This window comes from Haemaphysalis longicornis, unplaced genomic scaffold (assembly GCF_048455015.1).
Source record: "Haemaphysalis longicornis isolate Haplotype H1 unplaced genomic scaffold, Haemaphysalis longicornis Haplotype H1 scaffold_10, whole genome shotgun sequence".
In the NCBI taxonomy this organism is placed as follows: domain Eukaryota; kingdom Metazoa; phylum Arthropoda; class Arachnida; order Ixodida; family Ixodidae; genus Haemaphysalis; species Haemaphysalis longicornis.
In genome coordinates, this window is record NW_027526204.1 from 106,582,925 (window position 1) to 106,609,358 (window position 26,434).

General features: G+C 46.2%; 1 protein-coding gene across 2 annotated transcripts; it reads left to right on the forward strand.

Annotated features, from left to right (window-relative positions):
• Window positions 1-1,290: 1,290 nt before the first annotated feature.
• LOC144159061 (phosphatidate cytidylyltransferase, mitochondrial-like) lies at window positions 1,291-26,313 on the forward strand. 2 transcript variants are annotated; one of them, XM_077690318.1, is made up of 9 exons: window positions 1,291-1,671; window positions 2,320-2,502; window positions 3,275-3,367; window positions 10,473-10,620; window positions 13,722-13,867; window positions 15,579-15,744; window positions 17,593-17,640; window positions 19,643-19,717; window positions 25,611-26,313. In XM_077690318.1, the coding sequence occupies exons 1-9, from the start codon at window positions 1,423-1,425 to the stop codon at window positions 25,622-25,624; spliced, it is 1,122 nt and encodes a 373-aa protein (XP_077546444.1). In that variant the 5' UTR covers window positions 1,291-1,422; the 3' UTR covers window positions 25,625-26,313. The 2 variants fall into 2 exon arrangements, with proteins under 2 accessions (XP_077546444.1, XP_077546443.1); XM_077690317.1 differs by having other exon boundaries at window positions 1,305-1,671; window positions 17,593-17,655.
• Window positions 26,314-26,434: the final 121 nt, after the last annotated feature.

The window sequence follows — 26,434 nt, forward strand, 5'->3', positions numbered from 1 at the left end:
TTAACTTGCGCATCCTCCGCGAAACCGCTGGACGAAAGTAGTAAAGCTTAAAGGACAGGACGTGCGTTATTTATGGCTCAACACCGATCAGCAACGATTTAACAACGCAGGCAAATTTATTCAGGGAAGCCTGCTCTCACGCACAAGACGTGAATGGTGAAGCTGTTGTAGTGAGCATTAATAATTGCCGGACACAAAGTCAAGTTTCGGTATCATAATGTTTATTTGCGTAGTGGCGGTATGCTAGTAATCGCTAGCTGTCATGTGTATTGGGACGCGCTGCTCGGTAGAGCTGCGCAAGTGAACAACCCAAAGAACAACTGACTTTTAATTATCAGCCTTCCTCTCGAAGATAACTGTCTCTTGCGCGCTCATGCGCTCTTTGCATCACACACGGAAGCGCCGCTTTGCGTCGCCGCATTTGCATCGAAGACCTTGGCCGTCGTCTTCTTCGCGGCGAGTGGCGGATGCAAAGTCATCCTCAGTATTGTAGTCTTCCACCAGCTCTTCGTCATCGACTTGAGGCAGCGGGGGCGGGATCTGCCAGTCGTCTCAGGAAGGATTGCCACACTCGTAGATGCATGTCTCAATTATCCATAATGGCTTCTAGAGAATGCGGCGGCCGCGGTGACCTGTACCATTATCGCTTCACAATGAGCGCTAGGTTTTTTTTTTTTTTGCTAAAGCCATTGCGCGAGCCGAGGACTCGGTGGTCGCCGCGAGGCACGCGCTCACGAGCGCTCCGCATTTTCTTCGTATTTTTTCCTCCTGCAACGGCGAATTTACGGTTTGTACAACAGCTCTGCTGTTAAAAAAAAAAAAGTAATTTAGAGCACCGCGTTTGCTGGGAAAGAGTATACTGACGGCGTTGATTTTTGCACTTCAATCAGGCGAAAGGGACGATCCACCGTAACGTGAGCGTACGCTCTCCGAGCGCTCGGGCGGAAAAATGAACGATCACAGCTCACGGGCAGATCGAATGAGCGATGCTGGCATGCGCGCGTTCCTTCTGGACGAAGTGTAGCTTCGGCACCTTGAACCCCAAAAATCTGAATTAGAATAAAACAGTTCGACCTTCATGCCTTCTCATCGCTTTTTAATGCGCGTTTGGTGTACTTTGACGGATAACAAATGTGCCTTCACGCGCTTTTCTTGACACGGCGCCGCCGCCCGTTGAAACGCGCGTAAAGAACGAGAAAGAAGAAGAAGAGAGGCCCAAAGCAAAGATAGCAAAGCTTCGTGCGAAGTACCGAGTCGAACAAGAGTCGACGACCCGACCCGATCGGGTTACGACGACGACGCCGCTGCGCGCATTTCCCCGTGGCAACAGGTATAAGCTGCGGCGCAGCTCCTGCTCTAGTTCTGCGAAATTGTTATGCACGAGTCTGGCGTTCACGGCACTAAAGTAGGGTTATCAAAACAATGAATGCCGCCATGGAGCGCAGAGGCACGTTCGCGACCTTTCCCGCCGCTTTACCGGTTTCACCTTGTGCCAGCTTCGAGAAACGACCACGAGGGGGCCGCAAACCGCGCCTCAACATGGCGGCGTCCGCAAAAGTGGTCGACCCCGCGTCATGGTCGAGAATGCTCAGCGCTTTCCCAGGCAAATTCACTTTCGCCTTCTGCTATGGCTCCGCGGCGTTCCCGCAGAAAGGAGTCACGCAAGCCAAGGTAAATGTTCTGTTTTTAAGCCTCGAACTGCGGGCGCAACCCTTTACTGGAAGAAGTTGCCGTCGCTAGGTATCACTCGTCGCGTATTTCCGTCTTTAGAACAATAGTGGGGCGTTTATTTCGTACTCCGACGAGGCGATGGTATTGCAAGGAAATGTTGGAGGTCAGGTCTATCAAACGGAAAAACGCCTGATCTGTGATGTGCGCTGTGGCGTCGAAGGTGTGGGTGGGGTTAGCAGACGATTTTGACCGATGGACGAATTCGTAGACCGTGCTTTTGTTGGGGTACTATCGATGCCGTCTACCCAGGATGCTTTCTGGAAATATTACCTTTTTGGGGGCCAGTTAATCCGTCCCTTATACCGAATTACGTGTTCCGCTTTCAGAAAAAGTGCCATTTCACTTCCGCCGTGGGCGTTGTTCGTTGAACTCTGGTGACCTTTCGTTGAACCCGTATCTTCGCAGGCCACCGCGTCGCCCAAAATTTTGTCCGAAGTTTTTTTCCACTGCGTTTACGGTCACATGTATTTAATGATGCGCCGACTGTGGTAATGCTTCATTGAAACTGAGTGGCAGCAATATCAATGTTTGGAAGTATTTTTGTTTGAATTTGTGGACTCTGTGCTACCATGGACCTTGTATTTGCAGAATAACATGCTGGACGTCATCCTAGCCGTGGACGATCCACTTTCGTGGCACAGGGAAAACCTAAAACGAAACTGGAAGCACTATTCGTTCCTGAGGTACGGCGGGCCGTACCTTGTAAACAAAGTACAAAAGGACTTCGGCGCCTATGTTTACTACAACACGTTCGTGCCATATGACGATGGGGTAAGTACGGCAGCTGTCTTGTACTACATACTACAAGTGCGTTGGTGAGTTTGTGCATACGATAGCATGCTTGGCTTTAATTTGGCAAAGATGTACTAGTTTTTAAACGTACCAGTCAGCTGGTAAAGGAACCGCCTACGCTTTTCAGTTCTGTATGGTGCGAGAAAATAAGGTTTAAAAGAAAGTTTGTCATGCTGGACATGGTGAAGCCATTTCTGTATATATTGGCTCCTGTTAATCGGACCCTGGTGGGACCTGAAAAGTTTGGTCGCATCAGCGTAAAATCGAATCAACCGAAGTGGCAGTATACGAAGCTTTGTGCTGCAACAAAACTGCTAAATTTGGATGAAAAAAAAAAAGCCTGTGATTGTGGTTTGAATGGGAAAAGTGTTGTCTAAGGGGGCATGACGTTGCGGATTCGATTCTGGACCACAACAGTCGTTTTTTTGACAGAGGCAAAAAAACAAGAAGCGTGTGTCAATGTGAGGGCTTGGCTAACTGAAAATGTGAATTCCATAGCCTACCATTTCGGCATACCTCACAGCCCACGTGTAGCATCAGCACACAAGACTGCAATTTCCGCGGTTTCATTGGCTTCATCGATTGCTACAACTTAAATGATAGGGATAGTAAAGTGATGAGACTTCAGATATGCAGCCAGTCCTTGGCATGCGATGCTGAAGTCGTCATCGTCGTTTTACTTTATGGTACTCTTCCATCATCAGCTGACTAACACTTGTGTGTTTGTTTATTTCACCCAATCTGTTTGCAGCTAATGAAGTATGGAGTAATTAGCACAGACCGGCTCATCACAGACCTGTTGGACTGGGAGACGCTCTATTTAAGTGGACGACTACACAAACCAGTAAGTGGTGTTTGTTTATTGCTGATACCTACAGCGTTTAACCGGCATTATTGGGAGAGGTGTTAAATTTCTAATAGCATAAGTGACAAGTTACCATGCAAAAGCAAGCTATACAGAGGTTATGAAAGTTTGAGTGGACATCAGTGGAGTGGTGATTTTGGTGATGATTTGATGAATCATTCAGGAGGGTTACATTGTAAGCCATTCGTGTTTGCTTCCATTTATGAGATGCAGTGAAGTTGCGGTCAGTTTAGTGAACCAGACTTTGTCTGTATGCAAAGGACACTGAAGTTAATTATTCAAAGTTTTATTTGCGCGAGCATTTGGCAGCTTTAACCAATGTAACCAGTGATTTCACTCCTTGGAGAAATCTTGAAGCTTTAGTTTACTTGTAATGGGCGGCAGGGAACAAAAACACCTATACTGTTCGCAGCCACCCCACCAACTACCATGACAATGTCAGACTAGTTGGTAATCTGTTTTCATGGTACTTCAGTCTTCGAAATGTTATTTTCAGCCATATTATGGTTAGTGTCATCTTTTTTATGCGCAAGCTCAGGTTAAACGTGCCAGCGATCTACATTACTTCACTCCGCGGTCCTGCCATTGTGCTGTTGTTGCCAACATCAGCAAATCAGCGGGAAGCATTAAACAAGAGAAACGGCGCTTTCTAACACATTTTTCTTGTTAAAAGTGCATGTAAATCACCCATAAGAAGTCCTAACATAAACTATTGTATTGTTCTAGATGTTAATCTGGTAAGGCAGTTAGACAATGTTTTCCCTTTAACTTGGAAGTTGAGACAACCAAATACCGAGTCTCACCTTGGAAGAAATAGAGCCTGGATTTTGTTACTGTTGCATGTTCCTTCGTACTAAGTTGTTCTGGCTCATAACAGTGCCCACTGAAGACTTATAATAACCCTGCACAGTTAGTCTGATGGTAACCATTGGATAAGAATTCAAGCATAGTGAAAGTTTAACAACTTTCATGCTTCATTCATGCGGTGGAGTGTTTGTAGTACATATAGAGCTGCTTCAATTTCTCTTCTTCACTGGTGGTTAGTTCGATATCATTGTAATTTAAATAATTTAAATACTACTCATGTCTATATAATGCTCAAAAGCCGCAGTCCATTGAGGGAGAATTCAGGTGTTTTACAGTGTTGCATGTGCATCGGCTTCACACGTCAGTTATTTAATGTTAGAGCTGCAATTTCCTGCGTAGCGATTGCAACACAAACTAAGTTGTCGGCCACTTTCAATTTGCCAGAACGTCATTTCAATGTAACAATGGGCCATTATCGTTCAGCCATATCTGTTCACTCAATCTCCGTGGTAATCTCATCAGCCTTGCAACGATCCCAAAATTGGCATTATTATGGAGGCTTGGAGGGCTGTAAAGGCACACTATAGCATCATTAAGACACATGATTTCTTCCATTGAATAACCCACGGTAAAAAAATTTTATCTCTAATTTTAGCCGCAAAATTTTTGTTTTCTGTATCCAGAAGTTCGTTTTTTTCTTTCACCCGAAGTAAAAAAAAAAGAAAGGAATAGTAGAAGGAACAACTGTCGAGACATTGGCTCTCACAGTTGCAATGCATCTTGCACCAAAGGGAGACACATAGCTGCTGCTGCTCTTGAGACACACTTATCAGCCTGCACCGAAGATAACGGACCCTTCTTGAAAGTGCTTCCTCTCACTATCAGTAGGCTTGCGTTTCGTATCAGCCATCAGTAAACGATGAATCGCGCATGCATTCTCCGTCAGGTTTGGACAGCCGTATCAAAGCAACCCGACATTTCTAGCGGCACGAAGGCACCGTTACCAATTCCTTCGGCAATCCGATGGTGGGCGCCTCAACAATCAAAATTGCTCAGTCTTTGAGGAAAAGAAAAAAAAAAAAGCAGTCGCAGGAAAAAGCTGCCCAGACCGGGGAAAATTGCAGCAAGTTACGCCCCATTGTTTTGTAACTCCTAATCGCTCATGCACTAATGCTTGCCGTGGAGGGCGCTAAAATGACAATAAAAAAAGCTGTCGCAAGCCTTCCCGAGCTTCTACATTCATGCGCTCGCTTAGGGAACTTTATTTAGCACACAAAGTGTAAGGCTGCATTGTGTTTCGAGACAATGTGTTTCGTAGTGCATTTTAGTTCAATAAGTGGAGTTTCCTCTTCTTTCTTTTTTAGTTTGCCCTGGCTTTTAACGGCCGTACCAATTTTTTTCTTCGTCCCTTCATTTTATCGTGCGCAGGAAACACATTTCTTTCGTTTGTTGAGCACCTACAGTGTGAGGTGGTGAGAGTAGGGACACAGTTGAAGTAATGCAAGGAGCGTGCTGAGATTTTGTAGTGCAAGCTTTGCAAGGGAACGTGTGAGGAGGACTCTCCCCTTTTCTCTAACTCTTGTGAAGCCTTCGCACTGTCGGTGCGCACAAACCTTTCACGCCTCCTGTAGATACAACCTGTGTCGGAGAAGTCTCAACTGTGATAGATTGGCTTGGGAGCCAAATCCGGATACTAATCGTTTTCATTTTCATTGCTTTTGCCGGCACAGAGGAGTGCCTGAATAGCTGAAGATTAGTTGCCTTATCAGACTGAGTTGCCTCTTTTAAGTGCAGAGCACTTTAGGGGCGCGCCTTGTTGTCGTAGCTCACTCACTTCACCCAAGTAGAGCCACGCGGCGTTCTGTCGTCGCGGCGTCCCACAGAGGCTTCGAAAGCGAAGCGGTTTACATGGTCATAAGCGTTCGAAACTTGGGAACCACTGGCGCTTGTCGTACATCTCTCCGTTGTTTAGCGCAAAGAAAACTGTAGGTACATTGCGGCAAAATATACGTAATTAACCGGCAGCGCCCGCGTTCATTTAGTTAGGAACGCTCGTTGGGTTGGTTTTTACGATAGTAAGTGAAAAAAAAGTGGCAGTGCAATGCCGGCATGTGCAGGAGGAAAAGCAACCACAAAAAGAACTGAACTCCCGCTGGTGCAGTTTCAGGCAGGGGACGCACGAGCACTGCAAAGGCGGGAAATTTGAATTGCATTGGGTGGTAGCAGCGGGCGGATTACAGCGCTACAGTCCATTATGGCAAAGCACTGCTCTGCACTTCCGACAGCTTTCACATTGAGTGAAATGGCTTTGATTTTTTATCCATGTCTACAGAACACTGTACATTCGCAGGGGTTGATAAAAACAGCCATTCAGATATGCAGATTGCATCAGCTCGTTACAACCAATCCAATCGATAGCTTTACTGAATCAACCAATTCCTGCTCAATCGAACCAAGGCTTGATAAAGCAGTTATTTAGATGAAAAACTCTGGTCAATTGGTTAAGTCAGTCAACAATAATGGTCAATCAGTTATTCTATCAGTCAGCCAGAAATTACAACCAATAATAACTTGTAACTGGGAAACTTGCGGGGCCACTGTGCAGTTGCGATCAAATTTTGCCGTTCTTGGGAGTGGCGGGGAGGATATAAAAGCTCGGAGCATGGAGTCGAGTTCTTGTGTGCGTGCCGAAGAACTAGTGCCAGACCATTCTAGCTCAAATCAATAAAAAAAAGTAGGGATTGCAGAACACGTATTGCAGAAGACTGACAATGACTGACAATGACAATGTCACAAATACAGCTGTTAGTGGCAGGGGAAGGGGAGCGAAAGGGGGAAGAATGGAGTACCTAGGACAGCATCAAAGATTATTGTGAAGTTGGGCAGATATATATATATATATATATAGTAGGACAAATATATGTACAGAGGTCAAAACTGTTAACAACAACGCGCGAACGCGTAAGATAACGTTTATTACAGGCTTCACCGGCGGTCGTGGTGAGGGACTTTTGGCGTCGAACCTTGACCCCCCCCCCCCCCTAAACACGGAAACATCGGGAATAGCTTTCGCACGCCAAGCCGCCGCAGCGCCGTCCCCTAATCTCGCTGGTCACGCCGGTGGCTATCAGCAGGCTGTGCTGCACGTATCAAAGGCCAGACGTCCACACATTGTTGTTAACAGTTTTGACTTCTGTACATAGTAGTATAGTACAAATGTTTATACACTAGCTCTTTCCCTTGTTCACGCTGGGCTCATGTGTAACTCTGCAAGCAAAGAAGAGGCGTGTCTTTCACAAGTACTTCCTTCAAAGGCCCAAACGTTCACGACTTCAATCAATTTTTACTTATTTATTTTGCACTGAGCCGCAGAGTTCCTAACTTGCGCGGAGCTTTGAAGCGGGGAGCCATCCTTCTGGTAACTCTACTAACTGAAGAATGAGTTTGGACTTTTTGCTGAATTACGGGGGTGGGGCATGCATCAGACTCAGAGATGCCTTTCCTTTAAGCTGTCTCCAATACAGTTCAGCCCACTTATAATGGGCACATTGGGGAACGGAAATCAGTTTGTTATATCCGTTGTCGCTATATCTGCACATAAAATATATGTGTACAAATGGTAATGGGAAATGAAAATTTGTCCTCTATAGCTGGGATTTTGTTAAAATTGTGTTTGCTACAAGTGGGCTATACTGTACTTCTGTTACTTAGTTACCCAAACTCATTTGCAGTTTGGGGTTAATCCCTGTGGGCAAAAATGCACTTGTTAAATCAATACTAGAGGAAAATCAGGCTTTGCTTTATTTCTGGGATAGGATCTTCCATAGCTTCCTTCACGTTTGTTCGCTGACAAAATTAAAGGTTCAGATTTAACACAGAACCTTCTCTCATACCTTTGTTGTCAGATATTCTGTGAGTATGCTGCAATTTATTTTACAGAAGTTTGTGGAGTATTCAACCAAGCTTTAATGAACTTTTCGAGAGTTGGCAAGCACATTTGTGAAATTCCTTTAGAACTACCCCTTAAGTAAAGTCTGGGCATTTACTTTCAGTTGTAAGGCAAGAAAGAGTGGCCAAATTGATGCTTTTGTGCTGGTTTTACTTTCAAGCTTGTCCAATCTACTTTGCTGCTGATCATGATATTTTACTACTACTCTAGGCTTTGGAGTGGCAACCCATAGGTGTAGACCAACTTGTTTCTGGAGTTCAATGTAATTTTTTTTGGAGGGGTGAAGACACTAACTGGTGACTTTCAATGCGAATAATTGCCACGGAACTCCTTGCATAGGAAGATTCCCATCAGCAAGCCAAGATTTCTGGCATTGCAAAAAAGGAAAAAATTAGTGCCATTCCGCTCTGTGAAGAAGGGTGACGTGTGAAGCTGGACGCAGTACACGAAATGCACAAAACGAAACACATTTGTTTGTAATTTGCGATGGAGCAATTAGCACTTTGCCCAATGAAACTTTGAAGGAATCGAGATTCATTTGAGGGGACAAACATGGGGCTGTCTGTTTCCATCCCGCCTCGTAGGCATCTTGCTGTCTGTGTCACACCAACCCAATTCGCTCGACCTCTGAGGACACCGGAAAGTTTGCATTGGGGCGGTGAACGTACATGCTTAAACCTCCCACCAGCACCACGGACATGTCACCAGTGAGGGGCTGAAACCTGCATATGCGCGTGCACCGTCCCACCCCAGTCCCTAAACTTTCAACGCATGCTTGATAAATTGGCAACCAGTTCTGTGCGCGTGCTTAGAAGTGAAAGGCACTGCCGGCATCGTCGCTCTGAAAGCCCTTCAAGCTGAACAAGAAATATTGGCTCCTGTCGACGTTGCTTTTCATCTGGGAGAGATTCCCAGCTACTCGGCGAGCTGAAACGCTGTGGAAATGACGACGGCAGCGACTTTCTGTTGTTTTCGCACCAATAAGCGTGTCTGTTCCGGAAGACGCTCTTTCAATTTCTGCTGTTCTTCCTCCGAGCGTGAGAGAGAGAACAAGTTTTATTATTAGCATTGATCAGAAGATCATGTGGAAGTGGTTCCCTATTCATGGGAATCCATGCGCCGTCTTGACCACGGCTGCCCTCTCGACGAGATTGAGCTAGTCCAGTAGGGAGGGGATAGACAGCAGTGTCTCCCACTGCTCTTGGGGGTGGGAGTAAGGGAATATTAGTGGTGGCAATCCTGGTGTAACTTTACATTCTACAGTAAAGTGCCTGAGTGTCCCCGGCTGCTGGTGGAATTCGCACCCGGTTGAAAATTGGCTTGGGGACATTAGGTCATGTCGCGTGGGATGAGGATATGCATTTGATTGAAGAAGTCGTAGACTTGTTTCTTGACCCTTTGTGAGGCCTGGATGTGAGAATGGGAATGTTGTCCTACTCAGCCTGTAGTGCTGAGTAATCTCTTGAAATGTAGTGAGGGGGGGTAAGCTCTACCGAGCGAACGACATTCATCTGTCCATAGGGAGTAAAACCTGGAAGGACTCGAGCTTTTTCCAGTGGATGTCGCTGTCCATTTCTGTGCTGCGTCGTAGGCATCTCAGTGTCTGTGTAACACACCTCCCCAAACACAAATTGCTCAATCATTGAGGACAGCTGGCAGGTCGCAGTGAGCCACAAGTCTTCCACAATTAAATTTCCCGCTAGCACAACTCGCATGACATCGGTAGGGGCATGAAGACAGGCTGTGTACGCACGCCCCCTGGTTCCACCCCAAACCAGTGCACACATAAACCGGCAACTGGTGATGGGTGTATGCTTAGGCGTTAAATACACTGGCGAAAAGGTCGCGCGGAAAGCCTGTACTGCTGAAAAAGAATTATGGGCTCACGTCGGCGTTCAGAGCGGGCAAGTAGCTCTGGTATCGCCTGATAAGGGTGCTACCGCCATTATCTGCCAGCTTGTGGAAGAGGCATCAGCGGTGGCAAGGGGAATAACAGTTGTGAGAGTGGGGTCGGGCGTGGTGAGGAGGAGTGCCGCAGCGCCACCTAGTAAACCGTCTTCACCGGAATGAAAACTATGGGGATTAAACATATACTGTTTCGCAGTAACAGGAAGAGGCACAGGGGAAAGAACGTAGCCTTGGGGAACACCGTGGCCTCTTTTCAACCACACCGAGGCTACAAACAGTTGTGGAGGAGGAAGGGGTATCAAGTTTCAGCCACCGCAGAAGAAGCACCGTAAAACATACTGGTACTGAGGTGGTCCCCATAATTGTCGCTCTGCTCCCCTAAAAGACCATGCCCTCACCTTCTTTTCTCATCTGTCGCAGGTTCGGATCCTGCAGGAACCGACACCCGAGATCAAGCGGGCCATGAGCCTCAACTACATGACGGCCATCCACACGGCGCTGCTCATGCTGCCGGACAGCTTCACGGAGGAAGACCTCTACCTCAAGATCGCTGGGCTCTCCTACGTAGGTACGCATGCCTCCCGCTGGCCACCTTCATCTCTTATACTATTCCTCTCCACCTGACAGACCGAATTCGCCAAAGAACAACCCCTGCTAATGTTGGTAGGAATATGCACAGGGTTTCTTTCCAGTTGTTTCTATCTCTAACTTCTTGTAGTTTCTCCTCTTTAAATGCTCCGCTCCCTCTTTAAGGACTGCCCCCAACTTTATCATGCCAGGGTGAACTAGAATATTAACAGAATTAGCTGTGTAATTGTTTTATTTGCGATATTGAAAGTCAAGCTGTATTTGGTCAGCAAAGGCATAGGAGAGGGGTGAATCGTACAATGTATTCTTATTTAAATTGAACCTTGGCTGATTAATGCAAAAAGAGCCTGTGAACTATTTCGTTAAATTGCGAACTGCGAAATCGAGACAGCATTAGGCCTAGAAGCTGCTGCCGGGAGAATTCAATTTGTTCGTTAATTTGGAAAATTCGTAGGATAGAGGCTCAACTGTGGTGGAATCTAAAGGAAGAGGTAAGATGCTCTGTTCTGCTTATTAGGAGCTCCATAGAGAGCGAGCACTATTGCTGTGGGATCCTCCTTTCATAACTTCTGTGAGGGTATTGTTCCATGAAGTTAAATTTCAGGTATGCATGTAGTTAATAAGTAAATAAAAGCTGCATGTTGTCAGCAGCTTGTGAGACAAGAATGAGCGATTAGATTTTGAGTTGACCTTGGAGGATAGCTTAAAAATAAAACTACTTTGTTGCTTGTTGAGAGAAAGTATAAAATCAGGTACAGGCTTGAAGAAAAAAATGTGTACTTTCCTAATATTAAAAGGACTCTTTTGAGCTTTCATTTGTATTTTTAACGAGTATTTTAACAGTATGGGGAAGCTGCTCCTCTGCCTCTAGTGGCGCCAAAAAAAGGAGATGCCAGACCCGGCATCCATGTCAGTGAACGAATAAACCACATTCTGGAAATAAGAGGCAATCTGCTGCATAGTTTTAGGTGTAAGGCACAAGTAGTGAATATTAAAGTTATCCCATGTTTGGAGAAAGAAAATGTTTCAGTCCGTCACATTGCATCAGGTATTGTGCTGTGTCCACAGGTTAAAATTTTGCTGTATCTGATTTCTCGTGAGTGAGTAGTGTGTTTAAGCTTGGCTTCACATTTGAAGTGCCGTGTGTAGTGGACGCGCACTGAAGGTGCCTTGCTCACGCTTGCTCGGACGGGTTCGCGTTACCTGACCTGCCGGATGTATGAGACATGAGCTATCGTGTTCCACGCCTGTGCCGCCGACCGGAAGGGGGGGGGGGGGGGTTTCTTCTTTCTCTTTGCTTAATAAAGGACTTGAGTTCCATCCAGCAACCGGTCGGTCGGTGTGTAGGCTTTTATCGTCGCTCGTCAGCCGACGAGACATGGTGTCAGAAGTGGGATCCGAACCCACGCCTGGAAAACCGGAGTGGCCGCCACACGACCAAGTCACAGCTAAGGATAAAACTAACCGAACCAAACAAAGTCAAGACTTCAACCGTCGTCACGCCGCCCATCAACTCCGCCCACTCGCTGACGGGGCAACATCCAACATGACGCGAACCCGTCATGTTGGATGTGTGTGTGGGGGGGGGGGGGGGGTCATTTCTTTTTTCTTTTTTTTTTTTTTGCGCCATTTTGCCACGGCATAGGTAACAGGACAGCAATAGACAAAACAGGACAGGGGAACGACAAAGAAGGAAAGCAAAAAAAAAGGAAAGAAAGAAAGACACATGACGTGAGGTGGGCGCATTTCTCTTCGCTTAATAAAGGACTTGAGTTCCAGCAACCGGTCGGTGTGTACGCTTTCATCGTCGCTCGTCAGCCGACGAGACACCCTGCACTTTAGGGGCCCGGCTTTTCGTATTAGATCGTCCGCGGTTTCGCTATCTAAGTAGTACCGCAGTCACGCGAAACGCTTCAGGAAGGTACTGGCCTGTCCCTCAAGTCAGCCTTCTGGCCTAAAGTTAACAGGAGATACTTGAACAAGAGGCAGAACCGTTCGAAACTCTTTGGAACCGCTGGCACTAGTCATACATGTACCCATTACCGTATTTTCGCGCGTATAACCCGCCCCTGCATATAACCTGCACCTCCCACTTTCTGTCGACGAATAAAAAAAAAACATCTTCGCTTATTGCCTGCATATTTTATGCATAAAAGGATGTACCACAGCTAGTACTCAAGCAACATTACGCATTTGTTTAGGTAAAAGAACTTTCCTAGCTGACTACGTAACTAGATGACTTGCCGCATACATTTTTTCAGGTTGGTACATTATTGAGCTGTGTGTGCAAAATAAGCACTGTCAGTGGGATAACAGTGGCTCAGTCGCTATTACTGCTGTAGGGGCATCACGGCCTGATGCGCATTGTGGTGAAGCTGCACCAAAGGAAATGCCTCGCATATGATCTGCACCTCTACCTCACCCCTGAAATTTTTGCGTTTTTGGTGCGGGTTATACGTGCGAAAATACGGTAATTAGCGCAAAGAAAACTGCAGGTAAATTTGAGGCAAAATATATACACTTAATTGGCAGTCCCCGTGTTCATTTGGTTAGGAATGCTCATTGGGTTGGTTTTTACGACAGTAAGTGTAAAAAAAAAGTGGCCGCGGAAGAAAAAGAAACGTATTTAAAATGGTGCAGAAAGGCTCCAGCACATGTGAGATGAACGCAAGCACAAAAAGAACAGCCCTTTCGCTCGTGCCATTCCAGGCAGGAGGAGAAACAAAAGATAAAGAAAAGGAGAAAAGGATGTGAGCTGTCCCAGGAGAAGGCGCGAGCACTGCAAAGGCGGGAAATTTGAATTGCATTGAACAAACCTCTGTTCAGTTCATCAAGACAGGAGTGCGATAGAGTGGAAGAGTGTGAGGGGTGGTAGCAAAGAGCGCAGAACGGCACCACAGCCCTTCTGGCGAATCACTGCTGTGCGCTTCCGACAGGTTCATCCCAGAGTCAGCGGATTCTCCCATCATCACTGGAACTTGCATAGTGCAGGCCTTACATACCGAAGGCCTGAAGTAGCCTTCTGCTGAGCAAAGATGTCGGTGAAAGGAGCAAGACGGAAACAATTTTTTTCCCGCACAGGCGACTTCCGGATGATTGTTGGCGAGGACAAGAACAAAGTTCCGAACATCGTGGGTGCCCAGTTGAATGAATTTCGCAAGCTCTACAATCCCTACCTCAAGCTCATCAAGATGGTCTCCTGGAACGAAGCCACGCAGACGTTTGAGGTGGGAAGCTCATCCTCATCTGCTTCTAGGGTGTTGTTTCGTTAGCTCAGCAGCCACAACGCAACATGCTGTGGTGAGCGTTGAATAAGAGTAGCGTGACTCTTGCTTGAAAATACAGCCGGTTTCCTTCATGTTGGATGGCAGTTTGCATTAGAGATTGGCAAGTGGTTCAGCTGTTTACGTCAGGTTCCTTCAATTCAACTCGATTCAGGTGGCTGAATCGAGTCACACAGACAGACATACAGACAGACCAAAATTTCTGTGTTCAAGTAGCCGAGGAAAGACTATCGTCTTTAAAATCATATTTTAAAGCCCGTCAGCAGTGGGAGTTTTAAGTCCTAATTACAACGTTGGTTTTTCAATATAGGAAAGATCTACTAACAAAGGCTTGTTTAATGCTGATTTGAGTATGCTTCTAGAAACGAGGATGCGGCCGCACATGTTTGAAGGAATATCTTTGGAGATCACGCGGAGCCTGGTCCAAGAATCACCGTGAAAATTGTAGAAGCAATGCCAAAATAGCACCATCTCCAAATTTTTGGATTCAAAATTGGGCCTTTTATCTCTGCGAATGAGCTTCCCATTCAACTGCTGCTAGCGGTTGTTTTTCGGGAGCTGGTCGAACTGGAGGAATAAGTTAGACCTCATAGAAGTCCGAACTATCAATGCGCAAATGAATGGTAACACAAATAATGATTTCAAACTGTGCTCGAAAGTGAATCTTGAGGCTAAATAGTGTTCATATAACCGCCAATTCCAAAAATAGGCATTTACGGGCACTTATGGGCTTTGTACCGGTACATCAGTGACAGCGAAAAGGTCAAGAGTGAAAAAGTTATGGTGACCACGTGTTTGTAAGGTTTGCTCCTTTCACTCATACACATTCCTAGGTTGAGGAACAATGATGAGACCAAATATATGCGGTGGCATGTGCCTCACTCTAGTGGTCGTTTGTCGCCCTCAAACCAAGCGTGTGCATGGAAGAGAGGTAGTACCAGCCAGCCCAACTGCTTGATACCTGAACGGCGTTCCTCACCACTAACCAAGCAACATTGCAGGCATGGCAAGTAGTGTTCAGTGCCTGGCCGAGTGCCGGGAGGCCAATGACCGGTATGACTTGTCATGCCTCTAGTTGGCTGTCATCATGAGAGTTAGCTGCGCGAAAAGCCATCGCAGATGCACGCGTCGATGCTCACACCCGGCCTCTTGTGAAAGCTGCTCCGCATTGTTCAGTCATCATCACCAGCAATAGCCTATCTACGCCCACTACAGGGCAAAGGCCTCTCCCATGGATCTCCAATTATCCCAGTTCTGTGCTAACTGCAACCACTTTGTCCCCGCAAACTTCTTGATCTCATCTGCCCATCTAACTTTCTGCCGCCCCGTGCAATGTTTGCCTTCTCTAGGGATCCACTCTGTTACCCTTAATGACCAACAGTTGTCTTGCCTTCGCATTACATGCCCTGCCCACGTCCATTTCTTCTTCTTAATTTTTACTAATATGTCCTTAACACGTGTTAAGAGCATATTAACGTGTGTTAGGTACCTGGCCTCATAAGTACCATTGTTGAGTGCCTGGCCTCAAATTTTCGTTAGAAGCCAACGAGCTGTAAGACTCACTCAGTCTCTAGTTGGCTGGTGTTACGAGAGGAGGCCATATAGTCAGTGCACACACGTCGAAGTTACCGCGTTCCCCTCATCATCCCGGCAGCAAGAGCCCGGGCCGGACGCCAAGCTGCACCACCTGCACCTGCTGCCCAAGTCTCTGCAGTCGCACCTGCTCAGGGTGTGGAACAAGGATGGCCGCCACCGGGACCTCGAGGACGTGCTGCAGGCCATCGCCATGGACCCCCACTGCAGCCTCTTCATCGAGGAGGGTGAGGGTGCACGCGCTGGGTGTGCTGCATGCTAAGTGGAGGGCCGCTCGGGTTCGGGTGCATAAAAGTTTGTACTAATACGTATATACTGGAGGGAAATCTACCGTTGCCGTCGTCCGTTGTCACGGAAGCTATGGTAGCGGCTGGAAGCACTTCTTTCTTATTTGGCCTGGCTTCCAGCATGCCTTCTTGAGGCTCCTGACGACAAAAGCGACAACGGGGGGAAACTTTTTAAATTTTTATTTATTTATTTGTTTATTTATTATTGTTTTTTTCTTTTTTTTTCAGATTTAACAATGCTTTTAAATAATCCCAAACGAGGAAGACTTTTATGTTGCTAAAGAGACTTTGAGTAGTCTTTTAACACTCATATTGTGGCTTTCTGCAGCCAGAGGGAACTTTTGAGCTTCTTGGCGGGCCGTGCCAAGTAATGATGGAACGCTTCTCTGTAGTGCATGACAGCGTGGGCGCTATGTTGCTCAATGTGGCTACACATGATCCGCGATGGTTGACAGTTATCGTTTCTGGTGTGTGTGTTGTGATGTGGTAAGGGGGGCCCGTGGAGACAGCGTACAACATCGTATTGGTTAAGCGATTTCCATGCTTGAATGACAGATGTGTTCCGTTTTGGTATTATTAGGAGAAAAACAAAGGGGTGGCAAGGATGTCTTCGGGAATTTCGTGCACTACTTGCTGCTAGGGCTTTTTGGCGACCTTTACGGATTGGCTGATGTAAAAACAAATGCAAACAAGTGCAAATTTGTGCAAATTATGTTCCAGAGCATGACGCAGTCTTAGTGTGGCTCTTGTAACAGTGGCCCTTCTAACAGCCGTAATACTTTTGGAGTAGAAAGACTCGCCGCGGTGGTTCAGTGGCTAAGGCGTTGTGCTGCTGAGCACGAGGACGCAGGTTCAAGTCTCTGCCGCGGCGGCCGCTTTTCTGATGGAGGCGAAAAGCAGAAACGCCCGTGTGTACAAGATTTCGGTGCACGTTAAAGATCCCCAGGTGGCCAAAATTAATCTGGAGCCCTCCAGTACAGTGCACCTCATCGCCTGCATTGCGTCGGTGCATTAAACCCTACAATCAATCAAACCAATTCAAGTCGAAAGACAGTCGGTTGGGGGACTCTGGTCAAGTGCTCTCCCATTGGAACTTGGCGAGCTTGGGCTCACGTTGTTTAGTGGTAGGTAGATATGAAAACCCGAGCCCGACGTTCATTGCCCAAAACAAGTGTGGAACACTCGCACTGCGTTGCAGTGATCTAAAAGACAAAAGACAACTGCATCCATTTGACTCGTAGTTGGCGGACTGACTGTCCGTATTTGTATGCGCCTCCGTGTACAACAAAAGGGAATTTCGGCGCCTTACAGGGGTTAAGAAGCAAGCAGGCAGTTTAAATTTACCTTTTAAATGCGAACAACTCTGCAGCAGACACAATATTTTTCATGGAGCAAAATGGTAGGTTGCTATGTGTTCAAATTTTCTGAATGAAGCAAAATTTCATTTCATCATCTTGATTGTTTAATAGGCCCACACAACAGGGAATGTTGAGTTGCGTGGAATAGGTCGCAGCCTTCAAAGAATGACACACAGATATTTGTTATTGTGCTTTGAAACGGGTACATTATGGCTTTGTACTTCTAACCATCTGCTGTGAATTCTGCCAATTACGTTTGCATTGTTGCATTGTTCTTTGAGCACATTTTGCAGATTGGGCTCAAGACGGTAAACGTTGCTGTTTTTTGTTTCTTAGCTGCCAGAAGTTGCAGCTGGTAATTTTAATTATAGATTTGGCGCTCATGCTTCCAAACACTTTCATTTTCGTTTCATGTTGTTCCTTGCCACAGCTGTGGGGAGCATCGTGTGGCGATCAAGTTGGGGCCAGACTGCCAAAGGTATTGTCACAGCAGGTAAGAAAGCAAAGGCCCTGCTTTCACCTCCTTCAATAACCGTTTGGACTTGCAGTAGATTTGTTCATCAATTTTTAAGGCAGCACATCACGCTTTCAGTTTGAGGTGCTACTGGTGCAGTGGAACCCCGATTGTACACCCCCCCCCCCCCCGGTCTTACCACGACCCGCTTCTTACAACGGATCACCACGGTCCCAGCGAATTCCCCATAGAAGCAGTGCATTAAAAACCCGGTTATAAAACGCTCGCATGCACGCAGTCCGCTTCATACGACGGTCCCTGGCGGGGATAAACTGGCGTTTTTTCCATCCTTTACACCGCTTTGCCGCCTTGTCCCAACCTTTCTTTCGCGTTTGATGCTGCTGGATGTGTAAAGGTCGACCGCAGGCAGACCAGACCACTTGCTAAACAGACGCAAGCAATCAGGCGGGTACTGGTAGGCGGGAGGTAACTTTCGACGACCCCACGCGGCAGCAGTACGCCAACGCACCAGTTGCAAGAAGTCAGTCCAGGCGGCCGGCGGACCGCGAATTTGAAGCTCTCATCGAGCCGACGAAATGAAAACAGATACAATGCGAACACCCGCTTTTCTCGCCCGCTCGATCCGGGGTTCTTCTTTTCACGATTCTCTGTCTCCCTCTCTCTTGGCTCTCTGCTTATCGGTGTCTTTCATGGTTACGTTGTAGCTCTGTTCGTTTCTTTCTCGTTGTTTTTCCATCACCGCCTTGTACTATCGTTCGTTTCGCTCACACTCTCACCTTTTTGCCCTCTCAATTTGCTCGGCTGCAGTGACCTTCCCTGATTATCTCTCACGTGTGAGGCATAGGGATGGGCTAGCACAGACACTGTGAAGGGCAGGGGGGCACAAATAGGGTTATTTTTATATAAAACTTGTGATTTTAGCTAAATGTTTGCAAATTACGTGAGAACGAGCTAAATATAGCGGTTTAGATAAATTCTTGGCCCACCTGCGGCGTTACACCGTCTACTGAACTGTACCCGCCGCACCGCGGTCATACGACACCCCCGTCATATGACAAGCTTTCGCGCGGTCCCTTGAAAGTCGTATTATCGGGGTTTCACTGTACTAGTACTAAAGATTAGTAGAGTCACGCCAATTTGTGGTGTTTGTGACGAAATATGAAATAGTTGGATTAGTGTATTCCCAGCGTGCATGTATCTCCCTTGAGATTTCGCTGCACTCTGTGTATGGGCTGAGCCACAAGCCTTGAAGTAGCTGGGCTCGTGTGGAAATTGAGCTGAGTGCGAAGATGAAGTACAAATCTTAATGCGGAATGACCAGGATTATGTTTCTTGAATACTGAACTGGCTTTTATTAAAAGCCGTGCTTCTTGCAGCCAGGTTCTTTGCACTTGAGGTAGCGTGGCGCCCAGGTAATTCATTACAGTATATCCTCGGTTGCAACAACCTTTTCAACCATGACTCCACCCTAGTGTCACCGAAAAGTTTTGAAATCTTTTGTCCGTACCCACCATGGTGGCTTAGTGGCTAAGGCGTTGTGCTGTTGAGCGCAAGGTCGCGGTTTCGATTCCCGGCCGCGGCGGCCACTTTTCTGATGGAGGCGAAAAGCAAAAAACGCCCGTGTGGACGAGATTTCGACGCACGTTAAAGATCCCCGGGTGGTCAAAATTAATCCAGAGCTTTCCACTACGGCGAGCCTGATCGTCTGCGTTGCGTCGGCACGTTAAACCCTAAAATAATTATCAAAATTAATCCGGAGTTCTCCTTTGTGGTGCGCCACATGGTCCAGGTGCAGCTTCGGTGCATTGAACCCCATAGCCTAATCTTGAATCTCTTGCCTGTAGGCTTTGGCCGAACACAATTTTTTATTGCTCTACCTAGTTTCTTGCTTCTAGCTAGTTTAGATAAGTACAGAGGGAGGCATGTTTCTAACAGTGACAGTGTGTTGGCTTCGCCGAGGACTCGTCGTGACAGTTGTATCTCACCCTCACTTCCTTGTCTTCAGGGCTGTGGAGTGCCATTCACTACGGCGGCAAGAAGGTCATCAAAATGCTGAAGAGCCTGACCACAGTACAACCAAGTGAGGTTCTTTTTCTTTTTTGCACCTGGCAAGGCTGACTACGCATCAAACTCAAGCCGTGGCTCTGTCAGGAAGGTCTACCTGAGTGTGTGTGTTAAAGTACACCGGAAAGCACACTGGCAGATTCGTTTAGCTCTTATTACAGCAAAGCTGGTAGCCTCTCGTTGGTCAGGAAATTTCGTGTTAGAAAGAAAAATCCCAGGCAGGACTGAGCAATTCTCGCCTAAAGGCCGAGCCGCATGGAGCGTTTTTTCACGCGATTCGCGCGCGGTTGCGTTGCGCGTGCGTTTTTTCGACGCCCGCGTGGACGATTTCGCGCCCTCGGCAGCATCTGCCTTGGCTAGATTTTGACGCGCATCGCACGCGGCAGTGAGAGGAGACTGGCGACTTGCGCCAATGGGGAGGCGCGCGCCTCATGGCGGCGGTTTCGAAGCACTCGAGGCCGCCGGCTTGCTCCGCCGGGGATGTTTAGGCTTACCACCCCAGCAGATATTGAATGGGCGCTTTCACTAGCGGCGCGGATGATGTTTTATAGTACCGTTTTCACCCACATTATAAGCTCCTTTACCGCTCAAGCAACTTCGTTCGTGCCTTGAGCGGCATTTGAGAGAGCGCTTAGAAGCGGTCGCTCGAGCTCCCGACATCACTTCGCTGCCGAAGCCGCTGCCATGTTGCCGCCGCCGGCCGCGGCGGCGCAGCGTGCGGTTGGTTACGCGGCAGCGTCAGCGCACCTGTGGCGTGCGTGGCGCGTTTTCGCGAGCAGAAAACGCTCCATGCGGTTCGTGCTTAAGACACCGAGTGTATGCGTCAGGCTCGGCAGGGTTACAGCATAGAGATCAGTAGTCGTTTCAGTAAAGAAAGCTGCAATACAAGCATTGAAACTGCATGATGGATGATAAGGCCCTCACGCTGTCCTGGTAAAGATTAGGTTGCAGCTGCTTTCAAAAGGGCCATTTGACGTTGTTCGAGGCCCTCGTGTGAAGTGAACACCGTGTAAACTCATTCAGTTCATTCTAAGACTGCTGTTGGTAGACCGCGGAAGGACACCAGGAGAGAACGGCATGAATACAAGGCTTGACAAAAGGAACAAATTCATCTTGCTCAACAGCGTCGTAGGCAAAACCTAGCAGTTCTCGTCCAGGAAGCCCAGTGCAATTGACAACATACCTCCCATCAGCATGTGTGGTGTTTGGTACAGCTTCTCTGGACATTCACGTTCTTGGAGTGAGACCGCGGCCAGTTTTTTAGTTGTGGCCGTGTTATGTAGTTACCATATTTTTGTGCTTATAACCCGCTCCTGCATGTAATTCGCACCACCACTTTCATCCCGCCGAAAAAAAAAAAAAATCCTCACGTATTGCCCGCACATTTGATACGGGAAAGGCTGCACCAAAGCGACTTCTCAAACAACACATAGCATCCTACGTAGACAGAAAAAGCATATATTTAGCTAGTTGAATGCACTGACTGCAAGGCGAAAATCTGAATTCACTAATAAAATTCAGTTGTTGGAGTGCACTCGTTCTTTTATTTTCTTCCTTGTCTGTGTTTGTTTTGCACAATCGCTGCCATGGGAGGCTTAGTCAGTGCTACTGCGTAGGAGCTTCATGGCACAACGTGCTTTGCTGTGAAGCTGCACTAAAGGAAAAACCTCATGTATTATCTGCACCCCTACTTTGCCACTTAAATTTTTGCATTTTTGGTGAGGGTTATACGCGTGAAAAGACGGTAACTGGCATAACCTAACATCTCATTGTATGGCAGAAATCTCTACCTTTGGTTAATTTTGAATCCTGGAAGAAGAGAAAAAGAAACGAGTGCAGTTCGCAGTTACTTGACTGGTGCAGTGATGTCGTTATAATTTGCAGTGTGGCTGCCCAAGTCACTCTCCATAACGTTAGCATTGACATGTTTTGCGGTTATTGTCGACTTTATGTGAGCTCAATGTTTGTGTAAATACCACTGAGTGTGCTTGCTGGTGTGCTGTCACCGAATCGTGTAAAGATTGTAGTTCTGGAAAAGAAGGTTCCAAGAACGTGTTACACACGCAAGACTTTGACACGACAATGTGGTTAAATAATGGCTACACAACGAGCTCTTAGATCTGGTTAATTTCGAATGAATTTCTGAATTCTGTTCGGTCTCCAAAGTTTTTAATGTGCTGTATAAAAGACACCAAAATCCTAATGGCGTCCTTACTTAACTCGTATGTTGTAACATAAAGAACGGATAAAATGTGGTGCAAACTAGACGTGGACTAATAAGACAGGGTGAGACATATACAGGCGCCACCTGTCTCACCCCGTCTTCGTAGTCGACGTCTAGTTTGCACCACGTTTTATCCTTTCTTTAAGTATGTAGCGACTAGCTCAGCAACAAGTTTTGTCAATTTGTAACATCACCCACATAGGGAGGCTATGGTACTGCTACAAGCCTGTAAAATGTTTGCATTTAGAGATGTATAAAAATTTGTCTCCAAGTTTTTGTTCATGAAAATGTTTCTGCTTGATTTGTGGAATTCCTAGTGTTGTGTCGATATCCAATGGCCCAGATGACCTTAAAAGAGAAGCCATGGTGCTATTTGATTGGCTCTAAAGAGACCCTGAGGTTTTTAATGTCAATTTGTAGATCAGGGGTCGGCAAACTTTCGAGGCAGAGGGCCGAGTTATCCTATGAATATAAAAGTTTGTAGAACCTTCCAAGTAGGAATTGTCGGACAGTGCGTAATCATTCTGTCCAGGGGCCCATCACATACACACACCTATACGTATGTTTGCCTTGGAGGCCCTCCAGCATTTTATTTGAAGGGGCTTATTATCTGTTAAGGGTCCTTATTAGATACCCCATATGGCCCATGCATTTTTATACGGAGACTATTGTTTCATGCATTACAGATTTCTTGGGGGAAGACCCCAAGGAATGCTTATGCATTAGAGGTGTGTGCAAAGTAAACTCGTGTGTGTGTCTGGTCTTTCTTGAATTTTCAGTTTTCTTCGCCTATTTTTACACGTAGTGCTGGCATTATGAGCTCAATTTCCTTTATGTGCTTCAGTTCATCTTTTAATTGGGGGGATGATAGTATAACCTCCATGAAAAGTGAATAGAATACTAAATGTGTTGTTCGCGCCCCCATCAGCGAGCTAGAAATGAGCACCCTGACAACGGAATTACGGCAGCCTTTTTGGAAACAGTTCATTAGTTTTACGGAAAGTTTTGTCTGGGAGTCATGGCCAGCTTGTGAACCAATAGTTAAAGGAGCCACGAAGAGAAAATACAACTTCGTTTAATTTGAAAGAACTCGGATTCAGCATCTCACTCAGCTCCATTACAGCCCCAAAAGATGTTTTTTTTAACGAAAAAACAAAACAAAAAGTATTTCAGGGTGTCTACCAACCTGGAAAACAGGGAAAACCTGGAATTCTCAGGGATTTTGAGCAGTCTGGAAAAACTCAGGGAAAACTCATGGAATTTGTCCTTCTATCAGGGAAAATTAGCTGTACTTTATAAAGGAAAATTCACGGTAATGCTGGCTCAAGTAACAGCACGTCAAAAGTGGAGAGCCCTCTGGGGCCGTTGCTGATGGCGCCGTCTGAAGTATTTGGTTCCAGTGAGAACTAGCTTCATACAGCTTGTGAGTCACTTCCCCCCCCCCCCCCCCTTCCCCCTTCTGACCCCCTGTACGCTCCCCTTGTGTTCTGGCATGTTTCCCAGACTCCTGAAAGGCGGAAGAAAACGTTGCACGCCGCGATAGCTTGTTGGGGCAGCGTAAGGGAGTCTGCAGGGGCAGGGGCAATAGTAGCTTTCAATCCTATGCTGGAACACCTGGCACCATCTACTGTGGTTTCTAGTTAGTTGACGCACGTTGTGAATCTTTGAGATGTGGATCTGGCGTCATAATAAAAACACATTTCTCTTAATTTCCAACTTTAAAAGTTCGCAGCTGTGTTCAAAATACTTTAAGTATCAAATATAGACATTGTACCCTGTTTTAAGAGTTACCTTTAACTGCAAGCCAGCACTATATTTCGCTGCGTGCCAAAAGAACTTTACGCTGAGTCACAATAGTGGGGTGTTTGAGGTGTTTCTGATTTCCAATGTGAATCCCAAATACTCCTCCCACTTATCCTGCGCAGTGCTTTGATGCTAGAAGTATGGGGGCATTTAAGGACACCTAATGTGATGGTATTTAAGATGCAGGTGTCCCTCATCCAAACCAAAAAAAACTCTTTGAAGCAGTGAAATACAGCACTGAGGCATTGAGTGTGAGCTGAGAACATGGCAGTACGGTTTTACCTTTTTTTTTTCTTCATTATTTCATTCACTGTGAATTTTCCTACCACTCTGTTATGTTTTCTTTTCGAATGAGATAAACGTTACTGGTTAGCATTCACACTTTATTATGTTATATTTTATTTTGTAAGGCGCTTTTTAGAGGGTAACAGCAACCGGTGAAGGGGTGTCAGCCCGTGTTGATGTTAGAGTTCTGTGTCACTCAGGGAATTTATCAAAAAGACTCAGGGAAAACCTGGAAAACTCAGGGAATTTCAAAATGTCAACTTGGTAGACACCCTGGTATTTAAAAACTTTCAAATTTTGCGCCACAGTGACGTGTTATGAGCAAGAATGACGTCATACGGGCCAACAATAAAACAATTTTCAGCGTGTTAACTGCACGTTACCATTCAAGTGATGCGTTCAAATGGAACTAGAGGCCCCATTACAGACGTCCAGTCATGTGTTGTCGCGACAGGTCAGTTAGGCGGCCGCCAATCGCACAAACAAGGTTCCGTGACGTCATAGAAAAGTTGCGGGAAATTGGCTAGGTGGTCGCGACTGCTTCACACATTTTCTTTAATATCTCCGTTATTTGTTCGAAGATTGCGATGATACAGTTGAACCTCGTTATAAGAGACATGGATGTAAGAGACAAATGGGTATAAGAGACACTATTCACCTACATGGTTGGCTGCCCTACCTTTCCCATTAGATTGACCTCTTTTATAACAGACATCGGATGTAGAAGATAGTTGGTTATAAGGGACTAGTCATCCTTGAACTTTAATCAATAATCTCGCTTGTAACAGACATTTTAACTTCAGATGCAGTGCCACCAGTCACTAATTGCAGTTGCTTCCATTGTGGAAACACAGGTGGACGACAGACGCCTGCAGTCGCTATTTATTATAACTTCAGCAGACACACAGGGGTTCAGTCAGCTATGAAATGACAATGAGAAGCCCTGCCAATGGAAATGCAACTTACAGAAGTGGTTGAAGCTTACTGCCAACCATTGGAGCACGACCGCACATGCAGGCTCTCCCATTCGCGTAGCAGTCAAGAAGCACCGCAGATGTTGAGTCCTGCAAGCGTAATGAATAGCCTGAGCAGACAGTGGAAGAAGCTGTGCGCTCTGGCTTGTGAACTCAACATCTACGATTCATCTTCCACAAACGGTGAAAGGAAAGAAAGCTTGTAGAATCGGTTGTAAAAAACAGTGTAAATACAGTCGTGAAGCAAACAAAGATTCAGAACTGTTTCATAAATTCTGGGGGCCAAACATAAATTAGAATGAGCCTTTTGCAACATGCTGTAGCGTTCTTTTGAGCTTATTTTAGTCATACGGTGCCCACATTGAACTAGGGTATGATTAGTAAGTGAAAACATGGTTCCCTGCTTATAAGAGACATCTCGTATAAGAGACAGAAACTGCTCCCCAGTACGTGTCTCTTATAAAGGGGTTCAACTGTATTGGTATCATTGTTATCGGGACTAAGCAGTCTTCCTGATAAACCCAACTTGTATTTTGTCTTCATGGCTCCTTTAACTCACTACCACACGCCACACACCACTCTCACCATAAACCCATCTGACCTTATTCTTTTTGCCATTGCAGGTCTCAAGACATAATGGCTCCTCCCCTCCAGAGACGGACCAGGCCCCACCATTTCGTCAGCAGTCTGGCATTACTTCCGTGCACACACATGCCACCACCTGCCACCACGTCAGCAGTTCATCGTGTTTACTGTTAATGTTGTTTGCCCGCAAGACTGTGATAGTTTTACGTTTGCCACACATTAGTCTCACAATCGGCCCACCCACCGTCGCGACACGCATTCTTTCATTTCATTGCGTCCAGAGTGGACAATTTGCACCGGCTAGTTTAGAAAAACCAACCCTATAGTGTGTCATGGAGACATATCGGTTGGTAGTCACTTAATCCCTGTTACACAGCGCTGTTAAGTGTCATTTTAGTTACAGGAATTAGCAGCAAATCCAGTTTTTCCGAGTGAAGTATAAAGTATATGTCACAAGATGTTTTGAGAATGCTTTATATTTCCTCCTGCTCATTTATTTTAGTGACATTACATTCAGAGAACTTGTTTGATTGAAATGACATTTAGCTGTCATCGTTTATTAGTCAGGAGCATTCGTGTTTGGCTTTAAAAGCAGCCACGGAGCGCTGTTCTTACTTTGACATTTGTGGGTGCGTTTTTTAATACTTTCGATAAGCGAAGGAACAGGAAGATTATTGACTTAATTCACACACACACGCATGCTGATTGAAGTACTCGGAATAAAGATGCGCTTGTTTCGAAGTTGTTTTGAGTCTTTCCTCCTTCATTCTTCAATCCTACCTTTGTAGTTTTTAAAACGGTGAGAGGGCCACTCATTCGAAGGAAAGTTTATTGAAGGAAGGAAGCTTTGCTGGAAAGAGAC

What these genes read in the sequence shown, in the direction of transcription:
- LOC144159061 (XM_077690317.1), top strand. Translation starts at nt 1,423, where the DNA reads ATGAATGCCGCCATGGAGCGCAGAGGCACGTTCGCGACCTTTCCCGCC. An exon ending in CGCTGGGCTCTCCTACGTAG is followed by an intron (nt 10,621 to 13,721) that starts GTACGCATGCCT and finishes TTTCCCGCACAG; the next exon opens with GCGACTTCCGGATGATTGTT. An exon ending in CAAAGGTATTGTCACAGCAG is followed by an intron (nt 17,656 to 19,642) that starts GTAAGAAAGCAA and finishes CCTTGTCTTCAG; the next exon opens with GGCTGTGGAGTGCCATTCAC.